Source organism: Medicago sativa, chromosome 4, assembly GCF_051527215.1.
Source record: "Medicago sativa cultivar Bolivia chromosome 4, Bolivia_mono, whole genome shotgun sequence".
Classification (NCBI taxonomy): Eukaryota; Viridiplantae; Streptophyta; class Magnoliopsida; order Fabales; family Fabaceae; genus Medicago; species Medicago sativa.
In genome coordinates, this window is record NC_140752.1 from 83,274,223 (window position 1) to 83,290,860 (window position 16,638).

The window sequence follows — 16,638 nt, forward strand, 5'->3', positions numbered from 1 at the left end:
ATAACACATAGTATATGACAATTTTTAAATGAGTGATGCTATATAGTACGGATCTCTCATCTACGAAAATTCACGAACGTTATCTCCCATGCGTGCTAGGTTTGACTATGTTCTTTTACATACTGAGTCATAAAAGAATGAAAATTGTTGTTGACACATTTCATAAGGCTGAGGCACACAAGTAAAATACGTAAATGCCCCCTCGGTAGTTAACTGGTGAGGAATTCAAAAACCGGCTACAGTTAACTGCCGAGGAAAACCTCGGCAGTTAACTGCTGAGGCGTGCTGAACATAAACAGAAGCAGAAACACAAACATATCAGTTTCAAAACTTCTCCAAACTTCTCAAATTCTTTCCAATCTTCACCAAAGCCATTTTCACGAATTGCAAGCAAATCAATCGCACATTATCACAAGTAAGTTATATCAATCATTTTAATGATAATGTTAGTTTGTTTAGGTTTATTTTTTAAAAAAAGTTAGAGTAGTTTGCATGTGGTTAGGGTTGATTTTAAAATTGACAATTTGATGATTGCATGTGTAGTTTATGAATTGATAAATGAATGTAGTTGTTGCCTATGTTGTTTAAGTGATAACGTGGCTTTGAATGGTGGCAAATGAACACAATTTGAATATGTTTTATACCTTGCACACAAAGTGTTTGATCAAATGCCTCAATAAAAATTATATTGATTATTTTGTTAGCTTAGGTTATGGAAATGATAGAAATGATGTTAATTATATTTTGATTAAGTGTATATTGATTTTTTAGTTAGTTTAGGTTATGAGAATTATGATGGACACAAATGATGTGTATAGAAATGATTAAGTTATGATGGACATAAATTTTATTGTAATGATGATTATATTGAATGATTTTAGGTTATGGAAATGATGTTCATTGTTGTACTTTTAATGTGTTTGATTATGTTTATGTTTAGTTTAGGTTTAATGTTAATGTTTATGTTTAGTCTAGGTTTAATGTGTTTGATTAGGTTATGGAAATGATGTTAATTTTTTAAATTTTTGTGTAGATATGGCCGATCAAGACCCCTTTGATCCATCTAAGATGATTGGTGGTAGGCGTGCGATGACTCAAAGCCACCAGAAGGAGAGGCAAAGGGGGCACATCCCAAAGAGGGGAAGAGGTCGGAGGGGGGATGGTTCAGGGACTTCTCATGCTTCTGAGGCTTCTCAGGCACAGCCTGAAGAGTCGCAGGTGGTTGACCTGACCCAGGAGGTGGAGTACCTGAATTATCAGGATCACCATGATGTCACTGATGGTGGGTACGACGAGCAGTATATGCCAGAGAAGCAACATATACCAGACGAGGATGACATTGCAGTTGCGGCTGCCCCGAAGGTGTTACATGTGGACCCTCCCTTTCCTGGAGGACCGGAAAACCTATCTCTGCTGCACTTTTATGCCAACCATGTGGCATTGCCGCTTTGGTATAATTCCGAGAACGTAAGTGTAATTTTTTTAAATGTTCTTTCTTTATGTTTAATTATTTTCTTTATACGTGTGTTTGTTTAATTATTACATCAACTTTTATATGTGTTTTTTTTTAATTCTTTTCTTTATGTTTAATTATTTTCTTTATATTTTCTTTCAACTTTTATTGTTTTCTTTATGTTTAATTATGATTTAAATTGTTTTTGTTATGTGTTTTTTTAAGTTTTACATGTGTTATGTCTTAAATTAAAAATATGTGCGGCAAATTAAATTTGTGATTTTTATTTTTGCATTTGTTAAGTTTATTTTTATTAGTTAAATGTTTACATTGTTTAAACTATGTTTATTTTTCTATTATTTCAGTGTCGTAAGTTCCGTTATGTAAAACAGATTAATCATGGCACTAAGATTTTGAGTCTCTTTAAACTATGTTTATTTTTCTATTATTTCAGTGTCGTAAGTTCCGTTATGTAAAACAGATTAATCATGGCACTAAGATTTTGAGTCTCGGACGTCCAAACAGTAATCAGAGATGGTTTTGGGATCCGCTTAGGGAGAGCGGGTTACATGATTTGGTTTTTTTGGGCTACGCCATTGTGCCTCATGCTTTGCTGATGACTCTATGCGAGAGGTGGCATCCCGAGACAAACACTTTTCACATGCCCATGGGGGAGATGATGATAAGTGTTTAAAAGTGATTTATTTCATATAGGAGTTTAGGCATTTTAGTGACTTGTTTTGCAAGATTCTCTATGGAAAACTCCAATTATTGTGTAAATATGTCATTTATGCTTTTGAGCCTTATTCTACCCTTTTTGTGCAGGAAAATACAAGCAAGGAGCAAGAAACGTCAAAGTTCAAGGTCCCACGCTATTAGCGTGTCCTACGCTATTAGCGTGATGAAGAAATGGCCAAGGTCAGAGAGATACGCCATTAGCGTACCTGGGGCGTAGGATCTGGAGCACTCTTGAAGGCTACGCTATTAGCGTATTCTGCGCTATTAGCGTACATTGTCCAGAGAGCTACGCCATATGCGTACCTGGAGCGTAGCAACCATGAAGAACTACGCTATTGGCGTAACCTACGCTATTAGCGTAAATACTCCAGAGAGCTACGCTAATGGCGTGGCTGGAGCGTAGCATCAGGGCAGGGCCAACGTGGCACACTCCTATTGGCCAGAAAATAGGCCGCCTTACCACGCTATTAGCGTGAGTTGCGCTTTTAGTGCAGGTGCATTAATGCAGGCCCATTTAAATAGCATTCTTCCCTCTCTCTAATTTTATTCACTATTCCATTGAAACATTTTATACATTTCTAGAGAGAGGTTAGAGCTATTTCATAGAGAGAAACACAAAGCAAGTGATTAAGGAGTAGATTCAACCCTAGATTCATTGAGACATCAAGGATCTTGGCATGTAATCTTCATCTTTCCTTCATTCCTTGCATTAGTTTACATGTCTATGTGTAACTATCACCTTCTTTGTAGTATTGAGGTAACTATCAAGCTATTATGTAATCTTTTGATCTTTTAATATATAAGGTTCTAGCTTAATGATTCAATATTGTTGTTATTCTTGCTTTTAATGCTTTCAAAGAGATTCAAGATGATTTGGACACAAACTCTTGAATCTAGAACTAGAATAACAATCTATCTTATGTTATATCACTCTTGACAAGTTTGAAAACCTTTGATAATTACTTTTAATCAAGCTTTTAATGCTTTCGGATACTTAATCAGGCTGGACACGGTCGATTAAGTTATCCGATCGACTTTGTTATCGTTTAAGGAATTTGGACACGAATGTTTAAACGCTAACTTGGAAATAACGATATCGCTTTGGACACGAAGGATATTGTAGAAATGATTGTAATAATATTGGTTATAAAGCTAGAGTCTGTTAATCGATCGAGAGATTGCTGCTGTTATGCTTGCTCGTTATCTTATACCGCAAGCGAAATAGTTCGATCCCCTCTCGTTTTTACTTTAGTGTCAAATATGGATATAGTGTTACAAACAAACAAATTATATCCAAACCCTTAACTTGAACGATTGTGAAAATGCTTATAATTAACGTAACTCCCTGTGGAAACGATCCTATATATACTCACGTGTACATAGTTATATGACATGTAGGAAAAATCTTACATCAAAATGGCGCCGTTGCCGGGGAGTAACGGAAATTTTATTATAAGTATGGAAACAATTTTGTCATGTTAAGTCAATTTTGCACAAAATTCTTTCATGCATATACTTATACACATATATCATTCATTATTTTTTATGCTAACCACTTGGTATAGTCTTGGTGAACTTTGTTTATGCGAGGTACAGTTGCTCACGAAGACCTACAATTTGATCCAGAGATTGAGAAAACTGCTAGGTTACTTAGAAAGCAAGCAAAGGAAGCTAGGAGATTAGCCAGGCTGGCTCAGCCGGAATCTTTACTTTTTATTCCTTCTCCGTCAGGTTCGGTGCATACTATATCACTAGGTGATTCTTCACATTCTTCTGCACATTCATCTCCGAGGAATGAACCAGAAGTAGACATGGCTAATGAAGATGAGAATGCTCTACCTATGTGGGTTAGTCCGAGGAGGGTAGCTAATCTTGGCAATCGTAATGCCAAATCAATTGAGCTGAAGTCGGGGTTGATAAACTTGATAACTCATAACCAGTTTACCGGTATGGATCATGAGGATCCATATAAACATCTTACCAACTTCTATGTTACCGCCGGTACACTTGGTATGAAGGAAGATGAGGAAGAGGGTGTGTTTGTGCAATTGTTTCCTCATTCTTTGATCGGGAAGGCTAAGGAGTGGTATCTTGATCAACCAACTTCTTTGATGGAAAATTGGGGTGAGCTAGAGAAAGCATTTCAAGAAAGGTTCTTTCCGGAGGATAGGCATCTTGAGGCTAAAACTTCAATTACAACTTTTGCTCAAGGCCAAAGTGAGACTCTTTGTGAAGCTTGGGAGCGTTATAAATCATTGCTAAGGAATTCTCCAAAGCATGGATTTGATAGCCAAATGCAACTATATTTTTTTCGTCAAGGGCTACAAGACATGTCCAAGACGATGCTAGATGCAAGTGCTGGAGGTTCTATTGCTTTGAAAAACCCAGCTGAAGCTGTTAAAATCATTAACCAAATGGCTCTCAACACAAGAAAATCCTCTCACAACCGGAATCCTAATCAAAGGAAAGTCGGTATTCTGGAACTAGAAGCAAATGATGCGGTCTTAGCTCAAAATAAGCTCCTCACTCAACAAATAGAAGCTATGCAAAAGGAGATGAGAGCTATGCCTAAACAAATTCTTGAATCTCTCAAGCAAGAAGGAGGAACCGCTCAAGTCAATACTTGTGGACTTTGTACGGGGGATCATCCAACCGGCTATTGTCCCGAACCCGGTTCTTTTGAAGAGGAAGAGGTCAACTATGTGGGAAACCAACAAAGGCCTAACCAACCACAACAAGCCGGAACCTCACAACAAAATCCGGGTACTTCCAACTTCCAAGGAAGGTATCCGGCCAACCAAAACCAACAAAGACCTTGGAGAACACCGTACAACAATAACTACCAATATCCTCAATCAAATTTCTACCAACAACCTTTCCCCCAATTTCAACAACCCTTCAATAATCAATACCAATTCCCACCACCAAATAACCCCCAACAACCGAATAATTCCCAAAGCACCGAGGAGGTCTTGAAACAATTCATGCAAGTGTCCATGGCTAACCAGAAAAACACTGACGCGTCCATCAAAGGCCTTGAAACGCAAGTTGGTCAGTTAGCACAACAAATGGCTCAAGGTCCTCCGCAATTGGGAGCTTTCACCGCTAACACTCAACCAAATCCTAAGGAGCACCACAAGGCATAGCAGTCAAAAGCTATAGCTACAAGGAGTGAGAGAGTAGTAGGTAAAGGGGTAGGTGATGATATTGTTGTTGAAGAGAAGGAAGATGAAGTTGTTAACGAGGAGGATATAGAGAAGTTCGAGGAGGATAGTGTAGAGATAGAGGAGGAAGTGTATATAAAGAATAAAGAAGCATTAGTTGAAAAAGAAAAAAATCAAAAAAGAGATCTTGAGGTACAAGTGGAGATGGAGAGGAAGAATAAAGATGTGGGGAAAGATAAAGGGAAGAAACAAGTGGTTGAGAAGCAAGTGGTGGCTCAACGCTTACCCTACCCACATGCTCCATCGAAGAAAGACAAAGAGCGGCAATACGCAAGGTTTCTTGAACTCTTCAAGAAGTTGCAAATTGATATACCATTCTCAGAAGCCTTGGAGCAAATGCCGGTCTATGCGAAGTTCATGAAAGATATCCTTTCCAAGAAAAGAAGAATCAACGATGAAGAGACGATCCAAATCGATGCCAATTGTAGTGCTATTATTCAAAGAACAATGCCAAAGAAAGAGCAAGATCCGGGAAGAGTCACTCTACCGGTAGCTATTGGCACAACACATGTAGGTAAAGCACTACTTGATCTTGGATCAAGCATCAATCTCATGCCTTTGTCCGTTGCCAAAAGAGTTGGTGACCTTTGTATAAAGCGGACTAGGATGATGTTGCAATTGGCCGACAAATCCTTTGCAAAACCACTAGGTATGGCCGAAGATGTTCTTGTAAAAGTGGACAAATTTATTTTTCCGGCTGATTTTGTGGTTATGGATGTCGAAGAAGATGAGGATGTGCCTATCTTAATGGGAAGGAATTTCATGCAAACGGCTCGGATGATGATTGATCTTGATGATAATATCATGAAGGTCAAGGTAAATGATGAAGAGGTTACCTTCAACATCCGAGAAGCTTTGAAGTACTCGAAAGACAAGGGTGCGTGTTTCAAAATGGATGCAACCGAAGAAGTCATCTTGACTACTCGGAAGCAAATGCACAATAGAACACCCCTTGAGAGTGCTTTGGTGGACGCACTCAATGCTATTGATGAAGACGAAGCAAGTGCCATTGAAGAGTGTGTGAAGGAGCTAGATTCCTTGAAGGAGGTTCTTCCTAATCAAGCCATACTTGAAGATTTGAAAGAAGAATCCAAGGAAGAAGCCAAAGTTGATGACACCAAGGTAGAATTAAATGTTTTACCATCTAATTTGAAATATGTTTTTCTTGAGAAAGATGGTACAAAACCGGTGATCATTAGTAGCTCCTTGTCCATCGATGAAGAAACAAAGTTGGTAGAGGTTCTCAAGGCCAACAAGGAAGCAATAGGGTGGAAGTTATCCGACTTGAAAGGGATAAGTCCATCTTATTGTATGCACAAGATTATGATGGAAGAAAACTTCAAGCCGGTAGCACAACCACAACGCCGCTTAAATCCAAATATGAAAGAGGTGGTGCGAAAGGAAGTAGTGAAGTTGCTTGAAGCCGGCATGATCTATCCTATCTCGGATAGTGCTTGGGTAAGCCCGGTTCAAGTAGTTCCCAAGAAAGGAGGAATGACGGTGATCACTAATGATAAAGATGAGTTGATCCCAACTAGAACCGTCACCGGATGGAGGATGTGTATAGATTATAGAAGACTCAATCAAGCAACAAGGAAGGATCACTTTCCCTTGCCCTTCATGGATCAAATGCTTGAAAGACTCTCCGGTCAATCCTTTTATTGCTTCCTAGATGGTTACTCCGGTTACAATCAAATCGCCATGAACCCAGATGATCACGAGAAGGCGGCTTTCACTTGCCCCTTTGGTATTTTTGCTTATCGAAGAATGCCATTTGGCTTGTGTAATGCACCCGCAACTTTTCAACGGTGTGTTCAAGCAATCTTCTCCAAACTTATTGGAAAATGCATGGAGGTGTTCATGGATGATTTCTCGGTTTTCGGTTCGTCATTTGATACGTGTTTGAATAGCTTGGATACCGTGCTGAAGCGGTGTATTGAAACTAGCTTGGTGCTCAATTGGGAGAAATGTCACTTCATGGTTACCGAGGGTATTGTCCTTGGTCATAAGATTTCTGCTAAGGGTATTGAGGTAGACCAAGCAAAGGTCGATGTCATAGGAAAGCTTCCTCCACCGGTAAATGTCAAAGGTGTTCGGAGTTTTCTTGGTCATGCCGGGTTCTACCGGAGATTCATCAAAGACTTCTCAAAGATTGCAAAGCCAATGAGCAACTTGCTCAACAAAGATAAGTCTTTTGTTTTTGATAATGAATGTCTTGATGCATTTGAATCTTTAAAAGAAAAGTTGACCACCGCACCAATAATCATTGCTCCTAATTGGGATTTAAATTTTGAATTAATGTGTGATGCAAGTGATTATGCTGTTGGTGCGGTCTTGGGTCAACGTAAGGACAAATTTTTCATGTTATTCACTATGCAAGTAAGGTTTTAAATGAGGCACAAATTAATTATGCCACAACTGAAAAAGAGTTACTTGCAATAGTTTATGCAATGGAGAAATTTCGTTCTTACTTTGTAGGTTCCAAAATTGTTGTTTACACTGACCATGCAGCTATCAAGTATCTCCTTACTAAGTCCGACTCAAAGCCAAGGCTCATCCGTTGGATGTTGTTGCTTCAAGAGTTTGACTTAGAGATCAAGGATAAGAAAGGCACAGAGAATCTTGTAGCTGATCACCTTTCAAGGTTGACAAACAATGAGGTAACCAAGAATGAACCGGAGGTTCGTGAAGAATTTCCAGATGAACGGTTGCTAGCAATCAATGTGAGACCGTGGTTTGCCGACATGGTGAACTACAAAGCAACCGGGTTCATTCCGGAAGATTTTGAATGGCAACAACGCAAGAAGTTCCTTCATGATGCTAACCACTTTGTGTGGGATGAGCCTTATTTGTTCAAAATTGGAGCGGACAATCTCTTGCGTAGGTGTGTGGATGATGAAGAGGCAAAGAAGATCCTATGGCAATGTCATAATTCGCCCTATGGAGGTCACTTCAACGGGGAGAGAACAGCCGCAAAGGTACTTCAATCCGGGTTCTATTGGCCAACTTTATTCAAAGATGCCAATTTACATTGCAAGTATTGTGATGAATGCGAAAGAACCGGATCAATGTCAAAAAGAAATGAGATGCCTCTACAACTCATCCTTGAAGTGGAAGTGTTTGATTGTTGGGGTATAGATTTTGTTGGCCCTTTTCCTTCATCATATTCAAATGAGTACATCTTGGTAGCTGTTGATTATGTTTCAAAGTGGGTGGAATCCGTAGCATCGCCTAAAGCCGATAGCAAGACGGTAGTGAAGTTCCTAAAAAAGAATATTTTCACCCGGTTTGGTACACCAAGAGTTCTCATTAGTGATGGAGGGTCACACTTTTGCAACACACAACTTGCCAAGGCCCTAGATCATTATGGAGTCAAGCACAAAGTAGCATCACCGTATCATCCGCAAACGAATGGACAAGCCGAAGTTTCTAACCGGGAGGTCAAACGCATACTTGAGAAGACGGTCTCTACATCTCGGAAGGATTGGTCGGCTAAACTTGATGAAGCTTTGTGGGCATATAGGACTGCATACAAGTCTCCTATAGGCCTCACTCCTTTCCAAATGGTCTATGACAAATCTTGTCATTTACCGGTCGAGCTCGAACATAAAGCCTTTTGGGCATTGAAGTTCCTAAACTTTGATCAAGAGAAGGCCGGTGAAAGAAGAAAAGTTCAAATGCATGAGCTTGAAGAATTGCGAAATCAAGCTTATGAATCTTCAAAGCTCTACAAAGAAAGGACCAAGAAGTATCATGACAAGAAGATCATTCTGAGACAATTCATGCCGGGACAAATGGTATTACTTTTCAATTCAAGACTGAGGTTGTTTCCGGGCAAATTGAAGTCTAAGTGGTCCGGACCTTTCATGGTTAAAGAGGTCAAACCGTATGGAGCTGTTGAACTTGAGGACCCAGTCACCAAAGCCAACTGGACTGTTAATGGGCAAAGGCTTAAGCCCTACTTCGGTGGTGAAATTGATCGGTGTTTGACGACGATTTCACTAATCGAGCCATGATTTATTCAAAATGCGTCAAGCTAAGGACGTAAAACAAGCTCTTGCTGGGAGGCACACCCAATTTTGTAAGTATTTTTATGTTTATTGCATATAGTAGTAGTACATATACATTTACAAGCAGAAATAAAAGACTTTGAAAAACTGATCCTGAAGCCTCACGCTATTAGCGTATTTTTTGCTATTAGCGTGAGAGCTCCAGAGAGCCACGCTATTAGCGTGAGTTTGGCGTGGGAGAAAAATTTTTTTGTGGGCCCAGGGGATTAACTCCCCTTAACTTCCCACAACCCCTCATTTTCCCCTTTTACGGTTTCATTACTTCATTTTCTCATAACCACACACAAAAACTTCTCTCCCACTCACTAACCCTAGAAATCAAACCCACTTTTCAATTAGTTTCAAGCATCCATTTTTTGCATCATATCTTCTTGCATTTGTGTTGTTTCTCTCTGCATTAACAAGGTTTGATCTTCTCTTCCTATCTTTGTTCTTGAATTTAAAAAAATCCATGTTTTTGACATGATTAGAGATGGTTAGGTTAGGGTTAGAGTTTTGATTTGTGAATAGAGATTGTTCTTCATTGATAATAGTTGGAAAAGGAACAATAATCATAACCCACATGCAACAAACATTCATCTTTTGATTTTGACCCATTTTGTAAATTTGAAAAATAAGGGTTTTGAATGATTTGTGTACCAAGGTTGTGATTCTGATTCCTTTTCATGATTCTATTGTGTTTTAGAGACATAGGATGAAACCTAGGGTTGAAATTTGCTGGTTGGTGTTGTGAAATTGCAGGAACAAAGATTTTGAAAATTTGAAAATTGCAGGTACGAAGAACTACGCTAATAGCGAAATATACGCTAATAGCGCAACTTTTCCAGAAAATTTCGCTAATAGCGTACCCTACGCTAATAGCGAAAGTTTCCCAGAAAAATTTCGCTATTAGCGTGGCAGGCGCTAATAGCGTAGATCTTCCTACTTGCCCAGATTTTCAAAATTTTTGATGTTTTTAAATAACCAATTCTGCTTTGTGCTAATATTTTCTATGCAATATGTTGGTGTTTCCTGGTTTTGTTGCAGATGGCACCGAAAAATGTTGAAAAAACTACCGGGACCAAACGTCCAAGAGGCAAAGGTGCCTCTACCTCTGCTGCACCTGCAATCCCAAACCGTTTCCCCACCCCTGCCCACTCTGCCAGGTTTAAGAAGATGGCACAGTACAAAACCTGGCACGAGAAAACCTTTGACATTCACCCTAGTGGTGAGCATGCTGATATGCTCCACATTTTCACTGGTCGCAAATGGACCAAACTCCTTGTGCCCGCAACTGAGATTAACACCGACCTAATCAGGGAGTTCTATTGTAATGCTGTCCCTGATGCCTCACCCGCTACCTTTGCTGAGACTTTCTCTTGGACTTCTTATGTCCGAGGAAAGCAAATCCCATTTGATAGGGATGCAATCAATGATTTCCTTGAAAATGCCTTAAACCTTGAACCATCTGAAGACCCCACAATGCCCACCTTGTGTACCTATGCTAAGAGAAACGCTCAAGGCAATTGGAAATTTCAGCAAATTGAGCGTGATATCATGAACAAGGGTAGGTGCTTTGTAAAGAATGACAAGGGAGAGATTAGGCATGCACTTACCAAGGAGATGACCGCTACTGCCCGCTTAGTTTTCCAATTCCTTGTCCACAATGCCCTTCCTAGAGCCCATACATCCGATGCCCCAAAAGCCGTTCTACCACTCATCTGGTGCATTATGAAAGAAGTGCCTGTTGATATTGCTCGCATCATAGCCAATGAGATGAAGGCTGTGGCTTTGAAAGTTGCCACGGGTGTTAAGAAGGTGGCATTGTTCTACCCGGGTTTGATTATGGGATTGCTTAAGGCTAATGGAGTGCCCATTTCTAGACCCTATGATGAAGATATTGAAGGGGCCATTACTGACACTCATATTCGCACCTGGGAGAAATCAGAGCAGAGGGCAGCCCAATACCATTTCTCTGATGATGAAGGTGGCCCATCTGAGGGTGCTGGTTCTTTTGACTTTTCAGGTTTGCAGACCTTTATGCTGGAGCAGCAGATGCATAACCAGTACGTGAGGGACCAGAACAGCTTCTTAATGGATCAGAATGAGGCAATTTGGAGGAGCAACATGGGCATACACCAGGACCTCTACAATGCTCACATGCATCCGGGAAATGCTGAGTACCCGGTTATGACTCCTGAGCAGTACCAGGCTTATGTTCATTGGCCTGAGGGCAGGCCAAATCCTTATGTGGGGGTGGCTGATGCTGTTGATGATGAGGCGACACCTGATGATGCTGGAGTTGTGGGTGATGATGATGTGTACCAGGATCTTGATATGGATGATGCTGGAGAGGATGATCAGTGATCTGGGTTTTTAGTGATGTTTTTTCTTTCTGCTTTCTAACTCTATGTTTTTATTTCATGTTGGAACAGTTGTTTATTTGGTTGTATTTTGTACTCTTCAAGCACTGTGGTTTTAGTGCTTGATTTGTTACTTTGTTACTTTATATTTGGTTTAATAACTTAGCTTTTTGGTTTAATAACTTATGCTTTGGATGAAATTTTTGTTTACATCTTGCTTGTGTCTCTCAAAATAAAATTGCTCATGAACAATAAATTTTAAAGTGCTCCATGGAGCCATGTTTGAGCAAAAGCAGGTGAGTGATAATGATATTACTTGTGATAAAGCGTAAGGCCAAGGTATTGGTTTCCTGTTATTCTAGGTTTTTAATAAGAATTTGAAACTTGTACTTTGCACAAAATATATATCATGTAAGTCTTTTCATAAACATAAATATCTTTGAACCACTTAGTACTTAACCTAAATGTGAGGTAGCTTCAATCTGTTGTATATATGCTGGAGACCGATAATCATCGTCTAACTTGTTTTAGTTATGTTAAATCTGATAATTATTTTGAATTGTTTGAAAGCATGGAAAGGATCAAGGCACTTTTTGAATTGAGAGTAACCTACTTGACCACATAAAGCCTACCTGTGAGAAGAGCGAGTATCTGATACCCCAATCTGAGCCAAATGAATCAAGTCCTCAAACATGAACTGTCAATATTCATAAGCACAATGCTTGTTGAATTTGCCTGAAATTTTTCAAAAATCCAGTTCATGGTTGAATCTTATAGGACTTTGATAATTTTACTTTGTTGAACCCTTAACCTTTTTGTACTTTGTCCCTTGCCTTAGGATAGGGGAACATTCAATTAGAGTTTTGTTGTATTCAAGTTGGGGAGGAAAAGGAGGCATTATATGTTAAGTTATGGTGAAATTGTAAAATAACCTGACAACATTGAATCAAAGAAAAAAATTGTACATTTGAAAAAGAAAAGAAAAAGAAAGAGAAAAATCAAAAAGAGAATAAGTTGTCAAGGTTATAAGTTTGATTGTTAATCACCAAAGGTTTTAATTCTTGGTAGGGAAGTATATGGATTTCAAGTTGTGATACAAAAAAATGTTCCTCTTTGATAGGCTTTCTGATCAATTGTCCCACATATGACATTTCTTTTGTAGCCCGGCCAAGTTATAACCCTTGCAAGACCTTTTGATCCATGCTTTTATGCTTTTTGAGATGATATTTGGATGGACACCTAACTTAAATAGGATGTTAGCATGATTGTTGGATGTGTGTTCATTACCTCATTCATTGTTATCATTATATTGCGTTTACTTTCAAAGAAGTGTGTTAGGTGTGGTTCATAGATAGATATGTTTATGTTTTGAAGTTTATGATGTATAGTTTGTGCTTAGGACATTTTTCGCATTCTTAGTTTGAACCTAGAGTAGCGGAGGACTTCATGCTTATCCACGCGATCATATTTGAATCACCATTTGTTTATTTTTGTTTTGAATTGTTTGACACCATGTTGAAAACCTTGTCCAAAGCCTTGTTAGTTTCCTTTTCAATTGATTTGTTTGAGGACAAACAAAAAGCCAAGTTGGGGAGAGTTTGATAAGTGTTTAAAAGTGATTTATTTCATATAGGAGTTTAGGCATTTTAGTGACTTGTTTTGCAAGATTCTCTATGGAAAACTCCAATTATTGTGTAAATATGTCATTTACGCTTTTGAGCCTTATTCTACCCTTTTTGTGCAGGAAAATACAAGCAAGGAGCAAGAAACGTCAAAGTTCAAGGTCCCACGCTATTAGCGTGTCCTACGCTATTAGCGTGATGAAGAAATGACCAAGGTCAGAGAGATACGCCATTAGCGTACCTGGGGCGTAGGATCTGGAGCACTCTTGAAGGCTACGCTATTAGCGTATTCTGCGCTATTAGCGTACATTGTCCAGAGAGCTACGCCATATGCGTACCTGGAGCGTAGCAACCATGAAGAACTACGCTATTGGCGTAACCTACGCTATTAGCGTAAATACTCCAGAGAGCTACGCTAATGGCGTGGCTGGAGCGTAGCATCAGGGCAGGGCCAACGTGGCACACTCCTATTGGCCAGAAAATAGGCCGCCTTACCACGCTATTAGCGTGAGTTGCGCTTTTAGTGCAGGTGCATTAATGCAGGCCCATTTAAATAGCATTCTTCCCTCTCTCTAATTTTATTCACTATTCCATTGAAACATTTTATACATTTCTAGAGAGAGGTTAGAGCTATTTCATAGAGAGAAACACAAAGCAAGTGATTAAGGAGTAGATTCAACCCTAGATTCATTGAGACATCAAGGATCTTGGCATGGAATCTTCATCTTTCCTTCATTCCTTGCATTAGTTTACATGTCTATGTGTAACTATCACCTTCTTTGTAGTATTGAGGTAACTATCAAGCTATTATGTAATCTTTTGATCTTTTAATATATAAGGTTCTAGCTTAATGATTCAATATTGTTGTTATTCTTGCTTTTAATGCTTTCAAAGAGATTCAAGATGATTTGGACACAAACTCTTGAATCTAGAACTAGAATAACAATCTATCTTATGTTATATCACTCTTGACAAGTTTGAAAACCTTTGATAATTACTTTTAATCAAGCTTTTAATGCTTTCGGATACTTAATCAGGCTGGACACGGTCGATTAAGTTATCCGATCGACTTTGTTATCGTTTAAGGAATTTGGACACGAATGTTTAAACGCTAACTTGGAAATAACGATATCGCTTTGGACACGAAGGATATTGTAGAAATGATTGTAATAATATTGGTTATAAAGCTAGAGTCTGTTAATCGATCGAGAGATTGCTGCTGTTATGCTTGCTCGTTATCTTATACCGCAAGCGAAATAGTTCGATCCCCTCTCGTTTTTACTTTAGTGTCAAATATGGATATAGTGTTACAAACAAACAAATTATATCCAAACCCTTAACTTGAACGATTGTGAAAATGCTTATAATTAACGTAACTCCCTGTGGAAACGATCCTATATATACTCACGTGTACATAGTTATATGACATGTAGGAAAAATCTTACATCAGATGACCGTGACTTTGGAGGATGTCGCATGTCTTATGCATGTTCAGATTGAAAGGCGGATGTTGGGCCACCGAAAGAATATGTTGAGACAGGAGGGAGAGGCACTACTGGTGAAGCACTTGGGTGCGTCGAAGAGGGAGGCAGAGAAAATTTGCAATAAAGAGTATGATGCGTACATTAGTTATCCAAAGCTGAAGGAATTATATACAACTAGCCTTGGTAAGGCTAACATTTTGGCGGATACAGAGGATCCAGAGGAGCTAGAGGAGTTGGAGAGGGTTAGGACTTATTGTGTGAAGTGTTACCTTCTCTACTTGGTTGGATGCTTGTTGTTTGGGGATAGAAGCAACAAACGCATCGAGTTGGTCTATTTGACGACCATGGAGGACGGCTACGCGGGGATGCATAATTATTCGTGGGGATGGATGAAACTTGCATACCTATACAGCGAGTTAGCTGAGGCCGGTTTGCCTGGAGACAGGCAAATTGGGGGAAGCGTGACACTGCTCACTGTAAGAAAATTAAGAAAATTTATATTTTATTTTTTTGATATATTTTCCGTGCGTAATAATTTATAAATGTGATTTGTTTGGTTTGTGCAAGCATGGTTTTTGGCGCACTTTCCTAAGTTTTATGTTGTTGTCCAAACCCCGACTATGTTGAAAACTTACCGGTTGCAGCGAGGTGGGAGCTTCAGAAGGGTCATGGAGAGGGGGTCACGTATCGGTCATTGCTTGATTGTATTACGTTTGTTGACATATGCTGGAGGCCGTACGAAGAGCACAGGGACTTTCAGGCTTTCGAGGAGGTATTCTGGTATTCAGGCTGGATTATGTGCGGTGATCGTAGGGTGTACCGTCACTTTCCCGAGAGGGTTTTGAGGCAGTACGGATACGTCCAGATCGTTCCTTGACATCCGTCAGATGTTGTAGAGTTGTCACCGGCTGAGATTGTGTAGGCTTTCGCTGACTTCCGCACTCACACACTTAAGGCGGCCAATTGGGGTGAGCATGCAGGAGAGCAGACATGGCGTATGGCAGATGGCTATGTACGATGGTACACCGTTGTGTCTCACCCTCAGATTTTGCCACTTCTCTCGGGAGATATTCCGAGGCCTCCAAATGAGGAGCAGATCATTTTAGAGCAGTGGGAGCGGTACGAGGCGAGAAGCTCGCCTGATACCTATGACATGGTTAGCGGCGCTGTTGCCCATGCTGATGAGTTTTTGGGTCAGGAGGCGATGAGCATGACCCCTTAGTAGTTGTATGCGGCCTTGCATGATGTTAGGCAGCAGATCCCGCCGATCATTACCAGGAGGCGAGGCCAGAGGCCGAGGAGGAGGCACCAACAGCATCAGCAGGACCTAGACCAGCAGTAGAATTAGGACTTGTTTTTTACTTTTCGGATTTTGATGACATTATGTTTGTATTTTGATGACATTATGTGTAACGCCCGTCTTAACTATTTAATTAATTCAATGAAGTTTAGAATATATTTATAAATATATGCTTATATGATTTATAATTTGAGTAATTTATATGATTTATGATTTGAGTAAGTTATACGATTTATGAAGAAATTATGTGGAGTATAGGATGTTGTGAAGTTGTTATGTTGGTGTGACTTATTTTATTATTAAATAAAATAAGATATTAGAAATAAAATAAAAATATTAGAAGTTAGGCTGTGAGGTGGAAAGAGTAAGTTTATAGGTGAGATGAGTAATAAGAGTAAATAAATA

At 39.4% G+C, this 16,638-nt stretch overlaps 1 protein-coding gene across 1 annotated transcript; it reads left to right on the forward strand.

The window, feature by feature from the left end:
- The first annotated feature begins 896 nt into the window (after nt 1-896).
- On the forward strand, nt 897-16,155 carry LOC146932805 (uncharacterized). Its single transcript, XM_085707784.1, has 5 exons — nt 897-1,467; nt 1,908-2,141; nt 14,900-15,408; nt 15,499-15,736; nt 15,856-16,155. Exons 1-5 carry the CDS (start codon nt 1,036-1,038, stop codon nt 16,153-16,155), a joined length of 1,713 nt encoding a protein of 570 aa, XP_085563910.1. The 5' UTR covers nt 897-1,035.
- Nucleotides 16,156-16,638: the final 483 nt, after the last annotated feature.